Below are 21,446 nucleotides of genomic sequence, written 5' to 3'. Positions count from 1 at the left end.
GATTCATACTCTGTTTATTTGCACGTGACAATCATTGGTGCACCTATGATTTAGTGTGGAACAAAAAGAAGCAATTGTACTTGCTTGTGCACCACAGGGGGTTACCACACTTTGTGCAGTACGTGGTGCAGATTCCCGTGCAGCCAGGAAGCAATGCAGTGTTTTCACTTTATTGTCAAAATTTAGAACATAAAGCACAGACGTAAGGCTGTGTCCGTGACGACACGACATGGCAGCATGCGGATGCACCGCATCCTTTTGAAAAAAAAAATCGACCAGAAAACATTTTGCACAGATGTGGATGGATGGAAACAACTTTATTTTGAATCCGGCAAATTCGACGACATGGGCTCAGGTCTCCCATGAGGGGACTTCGAGGCCTTGCCTCGTTGCCGCTTCTCGGGCTTCCTGGACAGCCCACTCTTGTGTCTTGAGGTTAGGGCTGCGCAGAGCGGCAGCCCACTTCGACACAAGAGCCTCCGGAGCTACTGCCATTGTAGCTGATGTAACACGACACTCCCACAACATGTGTGACAGCGTCGCTCTAGTTTCCTGACATAATTTGCAAAGAGCTATTGCGCGGGGAAAATGTGCTGCAATCGCACCAGACTGGGGAAAGTTTGTGTTTACAGTTGTCACCAGACGACTGCCTGGTGACGTTTCAGCATGGGGTGAGGTGGGGGCAGCAACCACCTGCCTAGCTGGTAGTGCTTGGTGATGTCATTGTACCTGACCAAGCGTTCCTTGCGTGTTTCGAACCAGGAGTTCCGAACTCGAAGAGGCGGTCTCCGATTCTGCGCGGTGGGTCAGTTCTCACGCAGAGCGGTGTGCTACCTCGTTCAAGTTTGGGGGGCCCTCATCGGTGGGGATGGCGACGTGCGCTGGAAACCACATGATTGCGGTGCTATCCAAGTGCTGTTGACCAACTTTCCTTAGAATCTGGAGAGCTTCGGAGGAAATGCGCCCCTGCGCGTAGTTGCGAACTGCGGATTGTGAGTCGCTAAAAACTACCTCGCAGAGGGAGTCGGTAAGCGCAAGCGCAATCGCTACCACTTCTGCTGTTTCGGGGTATTCCGTTGCGACACTACACGCGTGCGTAAGCCGGGAGCTAACGTCTACAACTACCGCTGTGAACCGGTGTTCTTGTGTGTATTCTGCGGCGTCTACAAAGCGCATAGTCTTCTTTCCACCCAAGGAGCGCAGCAGTGTCTTGGCCCGGGCCTAGCGTCGGCCCCGATTAAATTCGGTGTGCATGTTTTGAGGGATAGGGGCGACAATCAGCATGTCGCTGAGGTCGGGCGGAATGACCCGTTTCTGACTGTGTTGGACGTGGTAGTTGAAGCCGAATTTCTGCAGGATGTACCGGCCCGTGGCTGTCAGAGACATGCGTTCGAGTTGAGAGGCTTTTTGCGCATCCACGATTTCCTCAAGCGTGTTATATACCACCAGCTGTAGCAGACGAGCGGTGCTTGTGGACTCCGGTAGGCCAAGGGCGATCTTGTTAAGTCTTGCGTATAAGGGTGTTGATTTTCTTCCTTTCGGTGACATTCCACTTGTGGAAGGCAGCCACATAAGTGATGTGACTGATTGCAAAAGAGTGTATGAGGCGCATGGGGGGGGGGGGACACTGTCCTCCTTCATGCCCGTGTGCTTGTTTGTAATGCGTTTGATTAGGCGGGTAGCCGCTGTAACCTTGCCTTCAATTTTGCGAATAGCTTCTATGTTTGACCCGTTGGCTGTCATATTCATGCCTAGGATGCGTATCTTCGGGACTCAGGGGAATTCAGGAGCCGTGTTGTGTATAGAGGATTATGTCGTCACATTGGCGCGATTCGGCTGTAGGCTTGGGCCAGTGGCGCGGGCGATAGACGAGCAGCTCCGATTTGAGTGGAGATAATCGGAGACCTGTGTCTTGGAGGCAGGTTTCGACTGCAGAGACTGCTGCTTGTAAAGTGCATTCTATCTGACCGTCGCTGCCCTTGTTGACCCACAGGGTGAAATCATCTGCATGCAAGGCGTGATAGAGGCCATTGATCTCGTCGAGGTAGGCTGGGAGACCCAGCATCACGAGGTTGAAAAAGAGCGGTGATATGACCGACCCTTGAGGAGTGCCGGTGCTTCCTAGTGAATGTTCGTCGGATGTCATGCTGCCAACCGTGAGGGTGATTTTGCGGCGCAACAGGAAGTCCCTGATGTAGTTGTAGCTTCGCTCACCCAAGTTGAGCGTGTTTATGCAGCTGAGGATTGCTTCATGTTGAATCGAAACGGATTTACACTTGTAGTTGTCGCCACTCCTGGAAAGGTCGCTGCGTTCACTATGAGGGGGAAGTTCGCGGCCATAAAAGCGTTTGGGAGCCATTTCACTTTTCCGAAGAAAATAAACCATGTACACATTGTTGCATTTGCGCAACATAGCAACGTTCCGTCGCCAGGCACAAAATATTCCGAGATAACAATGTTTTTTTTTTAATCTACAGAGTGAGGAGGATGTGGAGCTTAGCATAAGAATTTTTTTCTGGCTTTATCTTAGGGAGAAATAAATTTACAAGCGGCAAAACTTATCCGTATCACTGCTCGCGGGCGCGCGCAGCCTCCTCCACGTTTGTTTTAGTAGAAGATGCGAAGGATGAGCACAGATGGCAACAAAAAGGGGCGCGTTTTTTAGACGAATGTTGTGGAAATGCAACAATGTGTACAGGCAGCTTTAAAGGGACTTTGCTTCTGTGTTTAACGACTTCATCGGAATGTTGCATAAATGCAACAAGGTGCAGTAAAGGGTTAACTGATGCGTACGCAATAAGCTGGTACGGTTTATGCAGATGCAAAACACATTACATTCAATGGCCGCTGAGTCGGGGATTTGACTTTACTACTTTTAAAGCGAAACTACTGCTTAAGCGGGTACGGTTTAACGAGATTTTATTGTATACGGGAATATCTTCGGAAATATCTGCAAATTCCACAGCTACCTCGGTTCTCCACAAGAAAATTGGAAAATTACCTATTAGAAAAAGGGTAAGGCAAGGAAACACAATCTCTCCAATGCTATTCACTGCATGCTTGAAAGAAGCTGTTCAACTGGGACGGCTTAGGAGTGAGGATCAGTGGCGAATATCTCGGCAACCTTCGATTTGCAAATGACGTTGTCCTGTTCAGCAACACTGGGGATGAGTTATACTAACAAATGATTGAGGTCCTTGACAGAGAGAGTGTAAGAGTGGGGTTGAAGATTAATATGCAGAAGACAAAGATAATGATCAATAGCCTTGAAAGGGAACAAGAGTTCAGGATCGCTAGTCAGCCTCTAGAGTCTGTGAAGGAGTATGTTTATCTAGGTCATTACCTCACAGGGGACCCTGATCATGAGAAGGAAATTTGCAGAAGAATGGCAGACATTGCCAGATCCTGACTGGGAGCTTACCACTATTATTGAAAAGAGAGGTGTACAATCACCGCATTGTAATGATGCTAACATATGGGACAGGAACTTGGAGGTTGACAAAGAAGCTCACGAACAAGTTAAGGACTGCGCAAAGAGCGATGGAACGAAGATTGTTAGGCGTAACCTTAAGAGACAGGAAAAGAGCGGTGTAGATCAGAGAGCAAAAGGAGGTAGCCGATATTCTAATTGATATTAAGAGAAAAAATTAAAGCTGGGCAGGCCATGTAATGCGTAGGTTAGATAACCGGTGGACCTAGAGTTTTATTGGGTGCCCAGAGAAGGGAAGTGCAGTCGAGGACGGCAGAAAACTAGGTGGGGTGATGAAATTGGAAAACTTGCAGGTGCAAGTTGGAGTCGGTTGGCGCAGGATAGGGGTAATTGGAGATTGCAGGGAGAGGACTTCATCCTACAGTAGACATAAAATAGGCTGATAATGATGATGACTCATTAACATCTTAACCAAAAGAGCCGGACACCTTACCTTAATGCAAGATTTCAAGCATGTGATCCAACGAGTTTATAACTGTTTCCAGACATACAAAAAATTACACTGCTCATTTCTGCATCTTAATGAATTCCAGCTAATTTCACTCAGAAAACTAAAACTGAACTGCTAAAAAGTGAAGGTGACACACTGTTACCAGGTGCCCGTGAGTGACAGGACCACTTAGGCCTCACCGTTGGATGAGCATGAAGTGGGCAAGATTGCGGCTTGATACTAACCCTTGCTTCATGCACGCCGACCAGTGAGGCATGAACATTCGCATCACTCATGGACATCTAAATGACATACTTAATCTAACCAACTTAATATGATAGCATTTTCGTCCATGGTTTCTTTTATGTGCTTGTATAAACGTGATGCGCTACCGAGACAGCACTGTGGAAATGCCAGTCAACAGCGCCCTCCATGCTGCATTTATAGGTTTTGGGTAGTGCAAAATGCAACACCCTGATGGTGAATTTGAGGCACTGGCATAGGTCTCATCTGAGCAGCGCTGCGGTTGGCATATTGGAGAATTTTCTGCACGGGAGGCTTTGTATGAGTATTATGCCCTCCATTGCAAAGAAAGCAAAGTGCTGTGCCAAAGACAAGTTATAGGCACAGTATCACTGTGTTGCCACGTTCATGTGTGTACCGCTTAAGTCACACGATGTGAAGCTGCAATGGCAAACTGTTGCAACATGTCTATTCGCCTAATATGCATCAACTCAAAACTGTGGCCCCTGAACGATGATGTAATCAAATAATAAATGTATAAACAAGCTGCTAGCGTTAGTACCGTGACTGATTCTGATCACTTCTAGTTCTTGTTGATGCAGGCTGCCATTATACTGCCGACCAAAACATGCTTATGTGACAAATGCACATTTCCTGACAGTGACCACTGGTAAATCTCATGATTGAGTGTTTTAGCCTTTGTGCCCACACACAGGATTTTGCTTACAGAGATAGAATGATGCGGCTGCATTTGTTCCGTTTGTTTGTCATCGTTTTGTTTACAGTAATGTATAATGTGACAATGGCTGTTTAAACACTCGTTTTTGTCTGCATTCCCCTAACTTCATGCTGTAACTGGCTGTGCGGACCAATTTTGTTTTGCTTGTCTTCTCAGCAACATGTTCTGCAGCAGTTTCTACTGCTCTATAAGCTTTCGCCTAATGACCTATACCTCTTGGCCATAAGAAATTCCCTTAAGCCCTGTAAATTCCTGTCCGTGGCAGTTTTTATATAAGAAAACAAAACACACGCACAACTGCCCATGGTGTTAGACTCAACTGCATTTTCGCTCCAAGTTCTTACATGGTTAAGCAAAGAACAGGGCACACTGCATTCTCAACAAGGTGAGACACTCAGCGAATACAGGTGCATTTCCCGTAGCTGACCACTCAAATAAAGTAGGAAATGTAGCCTGAACACACAAAGAAAGCGAGACCGGCTGTACAGCCCAGGGGCAGTGTAGCTCCAATGCGGAGAGCTGTGACTTTTACTACCCAGCCAATTTTGTCACTTCTGACCAGGCAGCAGCACATTGTGTTCAAAACTCTAGCACGTGAGGCCTATTGACTGTTGTTCGATTGTATCGTGTCATTGCACTCATCTGATGCTCATGTTTCCTTCTTTGCTAAGTTATGATGATCATTATACATATACACTTTGCTTCAGCATGGTGTTCCTAGGTCAAATGAAGTCTTTTGAAGATTTGTAAAGTTCAGTCTATATCTGCCTTAAACGGCCCCTGAACCACTTTTTATCGAAGTCGAGAAATGCATATGAAGTTAAAATAGACTACTTCAGAAATACTTTGCCCCAAAAAAGTATTTAGATGCGTTAAGCAGAAGCGGAGTTATTGGCAATCAAGCATCCCCTAAGCGGTGCTTCCCCTCCTTCAATGACTTGCACTGCTTAGGCTAAGGCAAAGTGAGGGGTGCCTGCAACACTCAGACTACTGAATGTCACCATGGCGTGCAGTTTATACTTGATTTTGGATGTGTACATAGACGCCACTATTTCTGATTTAGGAGCCTTCAAAGTGTCAAACGCAGTTGTCCTCGGCGAACCGCAGTGCGCTACACAGGCGGCTGCGGCCAAGCGCGAGTCGGCTTCTTCCGGAAGTACATAATTTTTCCGAATTCAAACGCAGATTTTCACTTACTTCAGCCTGTTTATTAAACTGTGTCAATAAATATGCACTGTAACAGTAGGAAAACGCTTACTGATCAAACACCACCCTTCTTGATTGATGTCTGCTATTGGACAATCGAAGCCGCGTATGGGAATCTGCTATATTACGAAGGAAAGCGTCCAAAAAGGACTGAGGAGCAGGTTTTTGTTTAAAAGATAGTTTAGAAAAAAGAAAACGACATCGCGCTCTGCTTGTGAGCTCCCCACACCGCGCACGACTGCAAAATTTGACTGAGATGTTCACACCAGCGTATGCAATCCGCAGGCTGTTTTTTTTCACCAAGCCCTAAAGGTTGTTCAAGATCCGTTTAAATAAATAAAACAGCAGCCCATACTCATGTCGGAAGATCTGTTATAGTATATTTTTTGTGGAAAAAAGTGTTTCATAGCATTGATATTTAACTATCACTATTGTGCTTGTCTACTGCATGTCTTTATCTGTCTTCATTTACTTTGTCTGGTGCCATTCCACCAGAATGGAGCATTGTTGCATCTGCATAGTCACATAAAAGATTACAATTAAGGCTGCCGACTGACTAAGCTATGCTATTTAAGACGGTCACCTGGTGTACATGAAAGAACTCATTGTCAGCCTTGGAATGTTGTATGTCGGGGAACATACACTCCCTGCAACTGTCAGGCTCAACTATTTAGCTTGCCACGAAGTCTAATAAAAGGCTCCCTTTGCACAACCAAGCTGCATTTCATTAGCTATAACGGTGTCCAAAGCTTATTCCATTTTACTTGGCCTAGGATATTTAAAGAAGTACTCGGCACAGCTTTCTATAGCCTTGCAACATGATTTCGTGCTCAGCAATTACTGAACTCTTTCAGATGTAGGTGGCATGTGCACTAACAGTAAAAAAAAAAAAAAAAGTTGCAGCAATGGCAAAGTATTATGCAACTGCACAAAGTAAGGTTTGTAATTTTATCGACTGGGTAAATGACAGTAAACATTTGCTTACTAATTAAATTAACAAGCATAGTGTCGTGTGCATACAGGCAAACATGAACAGATCATACTCCGATGACTGCGAATACTTGCTGTCAACACTAGCTTGATAAAGAGCACTGGCAGCGGGGAGCAAATGCTTCATGCTGCCTATTGCTTCACCAAGTCTCTGATGCTTGAGATTGTGTGACCTGTACTCCACCGGCACTTGCTGGCACACCAGCTATGTTGAACTACTGTAAAAAGAACCTTTAATCTTGCAATTCTCAAGTACAGTAGACCCTTGTTGGTACGGTCCCGTTACATACTTTTTCCTGGCACCAACGTTCGCAATTGAAAACACACAAAATGACCCACTAGTTACTCATTTTTTACCAGTTCATACGTTCCTGAAAAACATGATTTCTCGGCACCAACGTTCAGTACATGGCCAAACTGCGATCATATGATATGTTTTCCAACCGCTAGGTCCCCATGTTAACAAGAAAATATGCAAGGCGCGCACGCTGTTGAGAACAGTATGTGGCTGCCCGCCACGGCAGCTTCACCGCAATACTCGCCTGCTCATCTCACGTGAAAATGCTGGCGCGCACTCAGTTACTCGTGTACCAGCAAATCTTTGGGTCGTCGCACGCGGCATTCTCAGCTATCACCGCCAATCCTATGGCGATAAGCGCCTTCGCCTATCTGTTTCACGGATCATGGTGCCGTTGGAAGTGTAATGCATGCCTTTAATAGGGGATAAAGGAAGCACGCCGCCAATCTCTGCTGCAGACTGAGATCATATACATTTTCCAACTGCTAGATCCCATGTAAACAAGAAAAGGCATGAGGTGCATGTGATCGAAAACAGTATATAGCCACCAGTCTCACGTGAAAACAATGGCGCGCATGGTTCCGTATTCCGGTTGCACGCCACATTCACAGCTATCGCCACCAAACCTATTGCAATAAGCATCTTCACCTATCTGTTGTACAGCGCATGGTGTGTAGTGTCATTGGTAGCGTACTGCACGCTTTTAGTAGACAATAGTCTAAACGCGCCACTGTTCCCTGCTGCAAGTGGTGCGATGTGGCCATCACATTTCGCTTCGGTGGCATCCGGCGTCACCCACCAGCTCAATTTTTTCGTTTGTTTCCCGTCGCCCTTTTAAAACCATGCAATAGGAAAAGAATAAAACGTGCCTCGAGCCACCGGAGCACTACCAGCTCGACGCACGACGGCGTCTCATGCCACAACAATCCGCGTGTGGCTTCGCATTATGTAGATGTCAACAATAGTTAAATGTTTTTAGTTACTTCGGATCATACGTTTCACGGTTAGTACGTTTTTTCTCGAGTTTTCTTCCAAAACATATGAACAAAGTTCAGCTGTATATACAAAGAGGGTGGGGGTTTGGGGATGCTGAGCTAAACCCTCCATAGGGTGTACAGTCACCGAGCATTTATTCGGACCTCACGGGGACTGCGGAAATGTCCGAATAAACAGATGTCTAAAAAAGCAGGTTAAAAAAAAATCCTTTATTTCCACGCATTTATTTGGGCTCGGCAGTAGGCTTGAAGAAATCATGAATGCGCCGTTGCACACTGTTCCGTTTGCTCACAATCAGATAAGCCTGAATCTCGGAGAGGGTCATACAGTCATTATAGGTGGCTGAAAGCACAGTCGCTCCTTGTGCACGCTCCGCTTGCGACGGCTGCGTAGCACATGGTACGTCATCTTCCAACTCGGAGTCATCATCCGGCGGTGCAGCAGAAACCTGACAAATGATCTCGCTGTCATTGAGTTCTGCGCGTGTCAGTACAGCAGCATGAGCACCTGGGAAACTGTCAAATGAGACGGTGTCCGGAACCACTGCACAGGTCTCGGCAGAACACTTTCGGCGTCAGTAGGGTGCACATCATCATCATCAGCAGCAGCAGCAGCAGCAGCCTGGTTACGCCCACTGCAGGGCAAAGGCCTCTCCCATATTTCTCCAACAACCCCGGTCATGTACTAATTGTGGCCACGCCGTCCCTGCAAACTTCTTAATCTCATCCTCCCACCTAACTTTCTGCCGCCCCCTGCTACGCTTCCCTTCCCTTGGAATCTAGTCCGTAACCCTTAATGACCATCGGTTATCTTCCCTCCTCATTACATGTCCTGCCCATGCCCATTTCTTTTTCTTGATTTCAACTAAGATGTCATTAACTCGCGTTTGTTCCCTGATCCAATCTGCTCTTTTCTTATCCCTTAACGTTACACCTATCATTCTTCTTTCCATAGCTCGTTGCGTCGTCCTCAATTTGAGTAGAACTCTTTTCGTAAGCCTCCAGGTTTCTGCCCCGTAGGTGAGTACTGGTAAGACACAGCTGTTATATACTTTTCTCTTGAGGGATAATGGCAACCTGCTGTTCATGATCTGAGAATGCCTGCCAAACGCACCCCAGCCCATTCTTATTCTCCTAATTATTTCCGTCTCATGATCCGGATCCGCCGTCACTACCTGCCCCAAGTAGGTGCATTCCCTTACGACTTCCAGTGCCTCGCTGCCTATTGTAAATTGGTGTTGTCTTCCGAGACTGTTAAACATTACTTTAGTTTTCTGCAGATTAATTTTTAGACCCACTCTTCTGCTTTGCCTCTCCAGGTCAGTGAGCATGCATTGCAATTGGTCCCCTTGCTTAGTAGCAAGGCAATATCATCAGCGAATCGCAAGTTACTAAGGTACTCTCCATTAACTTTTATCCCCAATTCTTCCCAATCCAGGTCTCTGAATACCTCCTGTACATCGAAAGGCGACAAATCCTAGGCTTCGGCATCCGCTTGCCGGCATTCCCCAGCGCAGTCTGCGCGGGCACTGTCGATGCTATTAGACACTTCACGCTATGTTTTCATATGCCACGTCGCATATGAAAACATAGCGACACAGCACACAAAGCAAACATCACCACGCCATCATGCCGATACCAGTCGCACAATGAAAAAGGCGGCCTACTCGCAACGTTGTGCATGAAAAAACAAACAAATCAGCTGCTGGATTGTCTTGACATGGCTTACTAAGCTGAGACCGAAACTGCTGTAGCCATGAACCAGGCAGAAACGGTGATGATGAGCGGGGATTTGCAGTAGCGTCACTTCGTGGGGCAGCAAAGAGGCTCCGTTCAAAACAAAAATGGCGTTCAGCAAATCGAACCATGCACCAGTCAGAGTCGGTGCATGGTGCTTTCAATCGAGTTGGCTCAAGGAGTGTCCGAAAAAATCGGACGAGAGGTTGCAAGGTGTCCAAACTTTCGGCAGTTGTTATACATTATGGTCTATGGGGAGAATGGTGGTGCAGCGAAGCAGACCGAATAATCGAGCATGTCCGAATTTTTGGAGTCCGAAAAATCAATCAGCGACTGTATATCTGTAGTTAAGTAAAATCACAAAAATAAGATTTCCAACCATCACTGATATTCTTTCTGCCAAGAACAACCACTGCCAGCACCCATTTGCAGCTGCAGCATTGACATAATGGCACAATGAAGTTATTTTATGGTTCGGTGCAATTTGCTGTCGGTAATAGTTTTGAATGGTTGTCACAGAGTTTATGCTGTGAGAAAATTTTGTCACAGTCATAAAAGTTGTATGGCTCATGTGCATCTAACAGGAAAAAAAGTGTTTGAGAATAATGTGAAGCCTGCTTGTGGTGCCTTCTTGTAAAACTTGTTGCACAACCCGCTGCAGTAGCCCAGTGGCTATGGTGTTGTGCTGCTAAGCTCAAGGTTGTGGTTTGATCATGGGCACGGCAGCCACACTTCAATAGGGGCAAAATGCAAAAACTCTATTTCTTAGATTTAGGTGTGCAATAAAGAACCCCAGGTAGTCAAAATTAATCCGTAGTCCCCACTATGGCATGCCTCATAATAGGGTCATGGCCTTGGCACATAAAACCCCAGAATATAATGCTTTTAAAAGCTTGTCCAACATCTTTTTGCACTGTTAGATGTTCACCATGGCTGAAGGCCAACTGGCCCATGAGCAAGCCATAACAGAGTGGCTTGTGTTGCCTATTGCAGGACCTGTTTCGGCGCCTGGTACCGCACCATTGCCTGTCTGCCATGTGGCGCAAGCGGGGTGCCCGGGACTGGGCAGGCATTGTGCACAACACAGCCACAGCCACTGTGCAGCAATTCAATGCAGTCTCACGCCGTGTCACATCAACGCTGCTGTGGGAACGCTGGGACGAGAGCAACCGAGTCCGCCTACTTGCTAAGTGGATTGGTGTAGCCCAAGAGCTGCGGCTGCTTAAGAACTTCTCCTCACTCAAGGCTGTCATTGCAGCACTGCAAAGTAACGACATCTACCGGTTGTCTAGTGTGTGGGCTCGAGTGGCTCCAGATAGACTACAGACCTTCCTGGAGCTCGCACGGATTTTTTCCAGTGATGACCACAGGCTTTCCTGCCGCGAGCTCATGCTGAAGGTATGCAGGCAGTATTATGGCAAGTTCAACTAAGTTAGGGCCTCAGGGGAGGGAGGTGGTTTAGCTTGCTCTATAGTGAAACTAATACGAGAATCAATTCTCAACACTGGTGGAGAGAAGCAGGACAAGTGCTTGCTTTGAAGCTCTGTGTACAGTCCTTATGCAGTCATACCCAAATTATACTGAAGCGGATTTTAAAGCAGCTAGCAATATAAGTTTTAATATTACAGTAGACATTTGTTAATTCAAATCTGGCTAATTAGATTTTTTCTTTAATTCAATCCTAACTGAAGGTGCCTGCTGGTGCCTATAAATTCTGTGGACCAGAAATTATTTTAATGCTGAAATTGGTCTTCACTGGATAATTCAAACTTGATTGGTCGGCACGAATGCGCCTGACCTCAGTCGTGACACTAATGACTGCAGTGCCTATTGTGGCAGTGCTAATGGACAGTGAATGTGAAGACAATATTTATAATGGTTTTTAGGGCTAGGCAAGCGCTCAGATGCTTAGGAAATTCGCCTTAAAGGCTGCACATGCCAACTGCCTTAAAGGGCCCCTGAAACGGTTCGGACAAATTTTGTAGACACGTAGGGTACAGCTACAGTTAATCATTTCCGCCACAATTTGTGTGAAGCGTCTCATATTAAAAGAGCTACGGATGATTACAAGTTACCCTCCTCCATAGCCATGCATTTTCTCAACTAGTTCGCCGAGTGATCTAGGCTAATTTCCGCCTTCACTGGCTCTGCGTCATGATGGCACATCGTGTCATTGACTTCCAGTTCTGTAGGAGCGTGTGCGCGAAGTTTCTCCAACCTCTCCGCCAGCTACTTGGCAGTCAACCACAAGCGAGAGCTATCGAAGCAGCATGCGTTGCGAGCATTCTGTCGCAGTGCCGAACATGTCTGGTATTCCAGTAACCACAGGCAAGCTGGGCGTTTCGACGGATCAGTGGAGGCACAAATTCAAGCTGATGAAGGAACTTTAGGATAGATGTACGTGAGTGGCCTGATCGGTGTGCGCAGTCTAGCCACCTGTTGATACAGAGTGTAACCAGCCACACAAAACGCTAATATTGCTCTAAAGAAGTGTAAAACATTTTAAGCATTTACAAAAACAGTGTGTTAACCATTACACTCCTGCGAGAAATTTACGCCAGCAGCAAAGAAGAATACACTTCGTTACTGCTACTGTGTTGAGTTGAGCTGAGCTCTGTGCCACCAGGTGGCTGCACCGTGCAGACCATTCACGTTTGCACTTTTGCTCATCTCGTGAAACGGCACGGTCAAACGGCCAGGCCCTGTCCCCTTGCACTTGCGTTTACCCAAGTACCAGACTTGTGAAACGCTATCATGGTAGTAATCCTTTGATGTAAAGTGACGGCAGCAAATGCGGAAATCTTGGCGCTGATTGGATAGCAACAGTGCGATGCGCTGCAGCCACTCCGCTCATCTGCTGCCTTGCAGAGGGACACAATGTCGCAGCTTTACATATTGCCAGTTGCTACGTTCGCAGCCCACAACGCAACAAAGGCAAATCATGGTGCTCGCGAAAAGACTGAAACCGACATAACCATGGAGCTCTCGTCAAAACGGAACACGTAACACAAGCAGATGACGCTTGCTGTGTGTTGGAAGTGCTTAAGTGTAGTGAGAAATTGTCCTTGTGCATTCTTTTTCTGTTACTTTCTTTTTATAGAAACAAATTAACATTCCAACTATTACGAACAACATTTGTTCACCATGAAGTTGGAAAAATTATTGATGACGTGCTCTGGGAGCCAACCGGATAGCTCGCCCTACTAACGTCATTAGACAAATTTATGTCCAATGGCAACGGGCGGCTGAAGATTCAGCCAAGTGGTGTGCTGTGATCTCCAGCGATGTACCTTTTTTAAACCTTATACTAACATACACTCTTTGTGCGGAACACATAGATGCGTCAATTAATGATCAGAAGGACATACTCTTAACAACTCAGTATGTTTGTACAAAATTGTCAAGATTGTTTCAGGGTCCCTTTAAGCATGACAGCCATTTCTGTGCAGTGAAGTAGTGGAACGGAACTACGCCAAGCGTGGGTCAGGGGCTAAATTAAAAAATTAATGTTGCCTAAAACAATATCAAAATGAGATGATGACAGAAGTGGAAGGCCGACAAATAGGCCTATCTAATGCATTTTGTCATATCTTTAGACGGACAACCTCATTGCAAAAATCAGAAATGAAAGTGCACCAAAACCAACCTTCTGGTATGTTTGTCATGCTTTCTTTTTTTTTTTCAGAAACTCCATATGATGTATTGATGCAAGAGAACCTTTACTGTAAAGTACAACTCTAGGACAGTCAATTAAAATAATTACAGCAAAGAATTCGGTATAATATTGTCACAAAAAAAAATGGTCAATTTGGCAAATTTTTGAAAATTTTGGGCTTCTTAAAGGGGCCTTGAACCACTTTTTATCAAAGAAAGGAAATGCATTTGAAGTTAAAATAGGCTATTTCAGAAATACTTTGCCACAAAAAGTACTTCAATGCGTTCAGCTGAAACGGAGTTATTGGCAATCAAGCACTCCCTTCGCAGTGCTTCCGCTCCTTGAATGCCTTGCACTGTGAAGGCTACGGAAGAGCAAGGTGTTGCCACAACACTCCACCTTCTAAATGTCACCGTGGCGTGCAGTTCAAATTTGCTTTTGGATGTTAACATAGCCGCCACTACTACTAATTTTAGTGCCTACTATGCGCCAAACGTAAGCCAAACACAGTTGTCCTCAATGACCCACAGTGCGCTTAGCCAGTGGACTCGTGGTGGCACACGACGGTAGTTGCGGTATCTACGCTATGTAGCAGACTGCAGCAACATGCAACTGTTTTGTGTATGCGTAGTGTTTACGTTGCGCATGATAGTATGCTACAGTCAGATCATGCTACATGGTACGAACCAGTTTTGTCTTTTACCAGCTTGACTAGTTCCACATCCGACTTGCGTCCGACATCCACATCCGACCAGCCACATCCGACTTGCACATATTTGAAGCACTATCAATTAGTGTGCCAAGGCGTCTAACCAAGAGTGAGGCGCACTGGTAAGCGTGCGTCTGGTCTAACCTTAAGTTTTGTGTGGTTGAAGGCTTGCTGAGCATTCAAAACTAGTCCAAATTAGTGAGACTCGCTGGCTACGGCACCGATAAGGGGGGTGGCTGTGGTCAAGCATACGTGAGCACACAATGGTTGGCTTCTTGCGAAAGTATGCAACTATTAACGAAATTCAAAAGCATATTTTTGCTTACTTAAGCCTGTTTATTAAACTTCGTCAATAAATGCACACAGTAACATTAGGAAGAAGTGCACTGATCCAAACACCTTTATTGATTGATGTCAGCTATTGGGTATTAGCAGCCACATATGGGAATCGGCTTTATTGAGAAATAATGTTTCCAGAAGAGAATGAGGAGAGCAGCATCTCGGGCAAGTTGGTAATCCATTACTCAAGTGATATTGCACAACAAAAAAAACGACACAGACGTAAGAGAAGACGACATACCAAGCACTTGGTGTGTCTTCTCTTACGTCCGTGTCGTTTTTTTGTTGCGCAATATCATTTGAGTAAAGAATGAGGAGCACACTTCTGTTGAAAAGAGTGCATTTGAGAGAAAGGTGACATTGCTCTCCGCTTACAAGCTCCACACGCTGCGTACGACAACAACTTGGCCGAAATGTTCACCAGCACATGCTATGTGCAGACTGTTTTTTCACCAAGCCCAAGGGGTGGTTCAGGAACCCTTTAAGCACTTTTATCGGCTGAAGTTGCCAATAAACGCTACTACATATAAAAACAAACCTTTGTAGGTTCAGCAGGTGAAGTTGTGCAGTGTTGCACACTGAAATAACCTTTATATATTTTCTTGCAAAACCATGCTTCACGTACTTGAGCAAACTTTGAGAAGCACATCACGTGACAAGAAAATGTTTTACAGCAATAATATACTGGAAAATGATTTAGAGCAAGGCAAAAAGTAACCATGATTTCTTACAAGAAAATATGAGATAGTTGAACTACACATCTGGGATACTTGGCATGGAATGACCCAAATATAAGAGGTGTCAATTGATGCTCTTTACAGTATTGACCAGTAGCCTTCTCAAGGCCACTGTGATGTTGTAACGTGGCACTATCGCAAGACTCTTCATTATAGCCTGATTACCATTTGCTCTTCATAAGGCACTAATAATCAGCTTCCCAAGTTTATGATGAGGCATTTGCCACTGGAAGGGAAAAAATGTGAGAAAGGGCTGAAGTGTGCTTGGATTGCTGTTATTTGTTGCTCTTTCCTTGTGTGTGAAGTAATTAGAGATTTGTAACTTGTTATATGTATAGGAATGCTCTTTGTTGCTGTTTTTTTATGCTGTTATTGTGTGATTGGTGTCCACTTCTTGCAGGAGGGAACAGCAAAGTTTGCGGACACAGTAGGTGACGATGACCGGCAGCTTCAGAAAGCAATGCAGCGACAACAGGCAGCAGGCTCGGTGAGCAGCTGTGTGACTGTCACAGAGACTTGATATCTTAGAGATAAAGTATCCCAGTTAAATGTACAATTTCAAAAGGCATTGTGTGTTTCATTAAGCCAAAATATAAATAAATACTTGTTGTGCAGACTACCTGAGAATGTGGTACAGTAGGCCACAAGAATTTACGGGACACAGGTTCCATTGCAAATGTTAATTTCATTTTATTTAGTGGATCATTGTGTAGGTCACATAATACACACTGAAGCCTTGAATTCGAGGCTGTGCACCCAGGTTTTGCAGGACTCCAGCTTCCTTGCAAATCCCGCATCCTTAAAACTGTTCTGGACAACTTTACTACTGTATATAACTTTAAGTTAGCAGTATTTTTTAAAAATTTCATTACTGTAAGTCTATAAAACTTGGCAACTACTCTGAAAAGGCACAAACATTTTTAAAATTTGGTACAGAATTTACTGTCAACCACAGGAGTGTAACAGCTGCAGGTAGCAAATATTTTGTAGTTGAATGCTCCTAGGTACTAAAAAAACCTCTATACTGCAAAATGGTGGTCATAAAAAGTTTTATGTTATCCAATTCACCTTGGACGTGTGGCAGGAACATAGTGTCACTGGCATCCTAGCTCATCGAAGAAGCTGGAGTGCAACTTTTCAAAACTTATAACTTACAAAAGTATTGTATTGACTTTTGTAAGGGCCGCCCTTTCTGCACAATCTTGATGAGGTGCGGCCCTTGCATGGGACCGAACCTTTTGGTCAAAGTGGTGCCGGCACAGCCGGCGACTTGTGCACCCCCCAGATCTTGTGCACACCCTGGTTCTCACCATATAGTAGTGGCACGCGGAGGTACACGACGCTCAAAAATTCGCCGATGCGCATGCGCAGCATTGGGTCACTGAACTTTATTGCTTCTCTGTTAATATTATTTTTTTCCAAATTTTAGTCTGCCAAGTTGGGGGTGCAGCCCATACACAAGTCTATAGGGTGTAATGCTTTAGACCAGCAAAGTTAAAAGCCTGCACTTTTCCCAAATACAATGACTGGGGAACATAAAGCTGGCCATGCACCTAAAGGTCAGGATGCCATTGTTGTAGTGGCTCTCAAGGCTCTGGAAATGCAACGTAGTTGGTTTGTACTATGGTGCAGTTTATATACAGCTGGTAATCTTTTTGTGTGTAAGTAGCCTTTCTAAAAATGTTATGTAGCAGATAGTGCAATTCAGTTGCATCAGCTGGATTGCTTAGAGAAGCGAACATTACTTGAATGACAAATTGCAGTGTGGTATTAGCTAATTAAGAAACATCAGCAATTAACTTTGTAATCATTCATATTAGGGCAGATGTCCTAATTGCATAATTGAAGCCGAACAGCAAGTCATATCAGTTCAGCATAAACGTTTTGCTTATCACCGGTTTTGAGAAATGCGTCTTTCTGAGGTTAAATTCTGTGGTGAAACACATTGCGTTAATGTATAAGGGGTTCCAGCAAGTACGGACGCGACCAAAGGTAAGAAGAAACGGACAGGACAACGCTGCGTTGTCCTGTCCGTTTTTTCTTACTTGTGCTCATGTCCGTACTTGCGGGGACTCCTTATACATTCACCGTGCACCAACTGGCCCAGCAAACCACACTACTAAACATTGAGTTAACTTCACAGCACTGTGGAAAAATGTAGATAAGTGTGAAGTGGGGCAATCATGCATTTCACGCACAAAAAAGATATCTTGAAACTAGTGTAAGCACAAGATTTCTGCTGACAGGATATGGCTTTATTATTGATCGCCTTCAAATCTTTAATTGGTGTTTGTGCCCTAAAGTGAGTAATTACACAGTTAATTAATGAAACTTTGCTGATTGGTCAGTGTCACACTGCAATTTCTTGCACAACTTATGTTCACCTCTTCAACTAATCCAGCTTCACAGGATGAAATCCTGGCCGTGGCAGCCGCATTTCAATGGGGGTGAAATGCAGAAACGCCCATGTTCCATGCATTGGGTGCACATTAAAGATCCCCTAGTGATCAAAATTAATCCGGAATCCCTCACTACAATGTGCCTCATAATCGAATCATGGTTTTGGCATGTAAAACCCCAGAATTTATTTCAACTAACCCAGCTGTTGTGACAGAACTGACCCAATATTTTTAACAAGTCTGCCTCCGCTAAAATAAATAAACTGGTATGGCACCAGATATACTAGATCTATTTAATAATTAATCACCTCAGCATTACAGTCGACTTCCATTTATTCGACCTTGATGGGACCAATGAAATTGATTGAATTATTCGCCGGGTTGAATTAAAGAAGATGCAGAAAAAAAAAGAGAACTTATTTCCAATTCATTTGGCAGTGCTATTTGCCCCATTCTAACATGCCCACAAATCACACACCTGCTTTCTATGTGCACAAAGTAGAAAGTTAAAGCCAAGCTGATTTTTAGCAAGAATAGGCAAGGTTCCAGTACGTATGTGTTGTACTATGGCAACCGGTTTCCTGGACTCAGCTTCGCTGCAGTACACAAGCGTTATGCGGGAAAGCATGCAAACGGCGGTTTCCAGATCAATTATTTTTTGTTTAAATAAAAGAGGTGTTAGAATAAGGTAGATACTGTTATGAGAAATTATGAGCTACCATTATTCCTTGACAATCTTCACAGGGCAGGCCGAAAATAGGTGTTTTCGACTGGAGATGACGTGTTCAACGCATTCACTGTGCTCTAAGCTCTGCCGAGGCAAATGCTGCCTCTAAAGAAGTCACTATTGAAGTCACCATAAGGATCAGGTGCAAGCAGCTGACTGGTCATGTTAAAATTATCCAGCAAAGGCCAATTTTAGGATCTAAATAATGAAAGTTGGGTTCATAGAAATGCATGGGAATGCATCAAATTAACGGGATTCTGCTGTAAAAAACATTTTGCAGACTACAAACAAAAATAAACTGCATGTCATGGTAGGATTGTCACTGCTTGCAACATACAATGATCAAATTCTGCCTTTGGCAAAGCCTTATTCTGCAAAGATCAGGCATGAAATTTAGTAGTGAAATTCTGCTTAACAAACAATGCTTATGTCGGCTAGAGTCAGCATTGACAGCCCCGTAAGTGCACTGCACAATTTGGCACACAATTTTATGTACTTCAAAAGACAGCCATCAGCTTAAGCGTACGGGCAGCAATTAAGTGCAAGACATCTTTTTGGCAAGCTCTGTACCTGATGCAGATGTTATTTAAAAATTTTGCCTACAACCTCATTAATTTCATTTTCTTAGGTGCCACTACTTCCAATTTTGGCGATTACGATGTGCCAAACATAAGCCAAACGCAGTTGTCCTCATTGAGCCGCAGTGCGCTCAGCCAGCGGACTCGTCACGGCACCCTGCGGTGGCCGTGGTATCTACTCTACGTAGCAAACCACAGCTACATGCAACCATGCAACTTTAGTGCATTTGTGCAACTTTTGCTTTCTGCACAAGAGGGCTTGAGTGCGTGCTCATATGCTCCAGTTTGGCCGCACTACGTGGCACAGACCGGATTTGTCCTGCACCATACTTGAATGACGGATAGTGGCCACATCCAACTTGCCCATTTTGAAGTGCTATCAATAACTCAATTCTGTATCAATACAAAGCGAAGTCTGCCAAGGCATCTAACCAGGATCGGCCCGGAGTGAGTGCACACTGGCAAGCGTGTGTATGGTCTGACCTTAAGTTTCGCATGGTTTGAGGCTAGTTGAGTGTTCAAAACTAGTTGAAATAAGCTAGATCTGACAGCTACAACACCAATAAACAGGGTGGCCAAAGTTTAATTCCATTGCGGGCAGCTGTGGCTGAGCGTGAGCAGAGGATAGTCGGCTTCTTCCGGAAGTACATAATTATCGAAATTCGAAAGCAGATTTTTGCTTATTTCAGCCTGTTTATTAAATTGTGTCAATAAATAAACACAGTAACAGTAGGAAGGAACGCACTGATTACACACCCTCCTTGATTGATGTCAGCTATTGGCCAACAGCAGCAGCGTATAGGAATCTGCTATATTACGAAATAAAGCATACAGAAAAGAGTGAGGAGCAGGCTTTTGTTGAAATGAGAGCATTTGAGAGAACGGGGACTTCACACTCCACTTGCGAGCTTTACATGCCACGCACGTCTGCAAAACTTGGCTGAGATGTTCACAGAAGCGTATGCTATCTGCAGACAATCTTTTTTTTTTCATCAACCCCGTAGGGTAGTTCAAGACACCTTTAACTTTCGGCCGTGCACTAGAAGTAATGCTGATGCTCAGCACACTGATATTATTAGATGCTTGTGTCATTGTGTTATACCTGATGGTTCTTTTTCGTGCAATTTCGCATCTGGTGTGTTTTATGACATGGCATTATGTGGTCACTTAGCTTGAAAAAACTAAAAGACCACAGCTTTATGAAAAGCTATGTTTGATAAATGCTACCTAGTAGTGTAACCAGGGTGACTACCAACCAGGAGAACCGGGAATTCTAGGGTTTTGAGTAGTCTGGAAAAACTTGGGGAAAACTCGGGGAATTTGTGCTTCTATCAGGGAAAATAAGCTGTAATTTTATTGAAAGGGAACGAAAGTCACGGTGATGTTGGCTCGAGTAAGAGACAGGAATTCTAACAAATCGTCTTTGACGGCCCCAGCCACGGTGGCCACATTTCGGTGGGGGGGGAATGCGAAAACACCCATGTGCTTAGAGCTAGGTGCACGTTAAAGAACCCCAGGTGGTCAAAATTTCCGGAGTCCTCCACTATGGCCTGCCTCATAATCAGAATGTGGTTTTGGCACATAAACCCCATAATTTAATTTTAATTTAATCTTTGACGCCCTGGCTTCGGCTGGAGGAGTTGCCAGTGTACAGACTTTCCAGATGCCCGATAATACGGATGAGTCAATGTATCAGAATGTCTGAAATTTCGGACGCAAGAACCCTTCGCCGTTCAATTTTCGGGACTTTTTGCCATGACCGCAGGTCCAAAATGGCATTTATCAAAGCCACCATCGCTGCCGTTTTGATTACCTCGCCGCCTCGAACCAGCGCTCTCGCATGCAGATCCGCTGGCAGCCGTAGCCACCACTGCGGCAACGCTAGGCCTAGCTGCTTCAACATTCGCTATTAAAGGGACACTAAAGGCAAGTACTAAGTCGACGTGGACTGTTTAAAATACCATTCCAGTAACCTCGCAACGCTTGTTTCGTGCCAAGGGAGGACTTAGTTTACAAACAAATTGCATCTGAAGAGTTCAAATACCTTTTTTGAAATTCAAATCTCCCGCCACCCCAACCGGGGGAGTGGTGACATTGCATACACTATCACCACCCTTTGCTGCCATCGGTGAGTAAAATGGCGCCCGACAGACGGCGGCACTGAGCCAAGACAG

General features: G+C 44.9%; 1 protein-coding gene across 1 annotated transcript in view; it reads left to right on the top strand.

Moving 5' to 3' along the window:
• Positions 1-21,446, top strand: part of Rgl (Ral guanine nucleotide dissociation stimulator-like) — a 144,812-nt gene that overhangs the window by 54,972 nt on the left and 68,394 nt on the right. Inside the window, exons 7-8 of the mRNA XM_065451159.2 lie at positions 11,122-11,526; positions 15,969-16,055. Of these exons, the coding sequence (XP_065307231.1) occupies positions 11,122-11,526; positions 15,969-16,055 (492 nt within the window). The remainder of the gene's footprint in view (positions 1-11,121; positions 11,527-15,968; positions 16,056-21,446) is intronic.

This window comes from Dermacentor albipictus, chromosome 1 (genome assembly GCF_038994185.2).
Source record: "Dermacentor albipictus isolate Rhodes 1998 colony chromosome 1, USDA_Dalb.pri_finalv2, whole genome shotgun sequence".
Taxonomy (NCBI): Eukaryota; Metazoa; Arthropoda; class Arachnida; order Ixodida; family Ixodidae; genus Dermacentor; species Dermacentor albipictus.
This window is presented reverse-complemented; position numbering and strand designations above follow the sequence as displayed.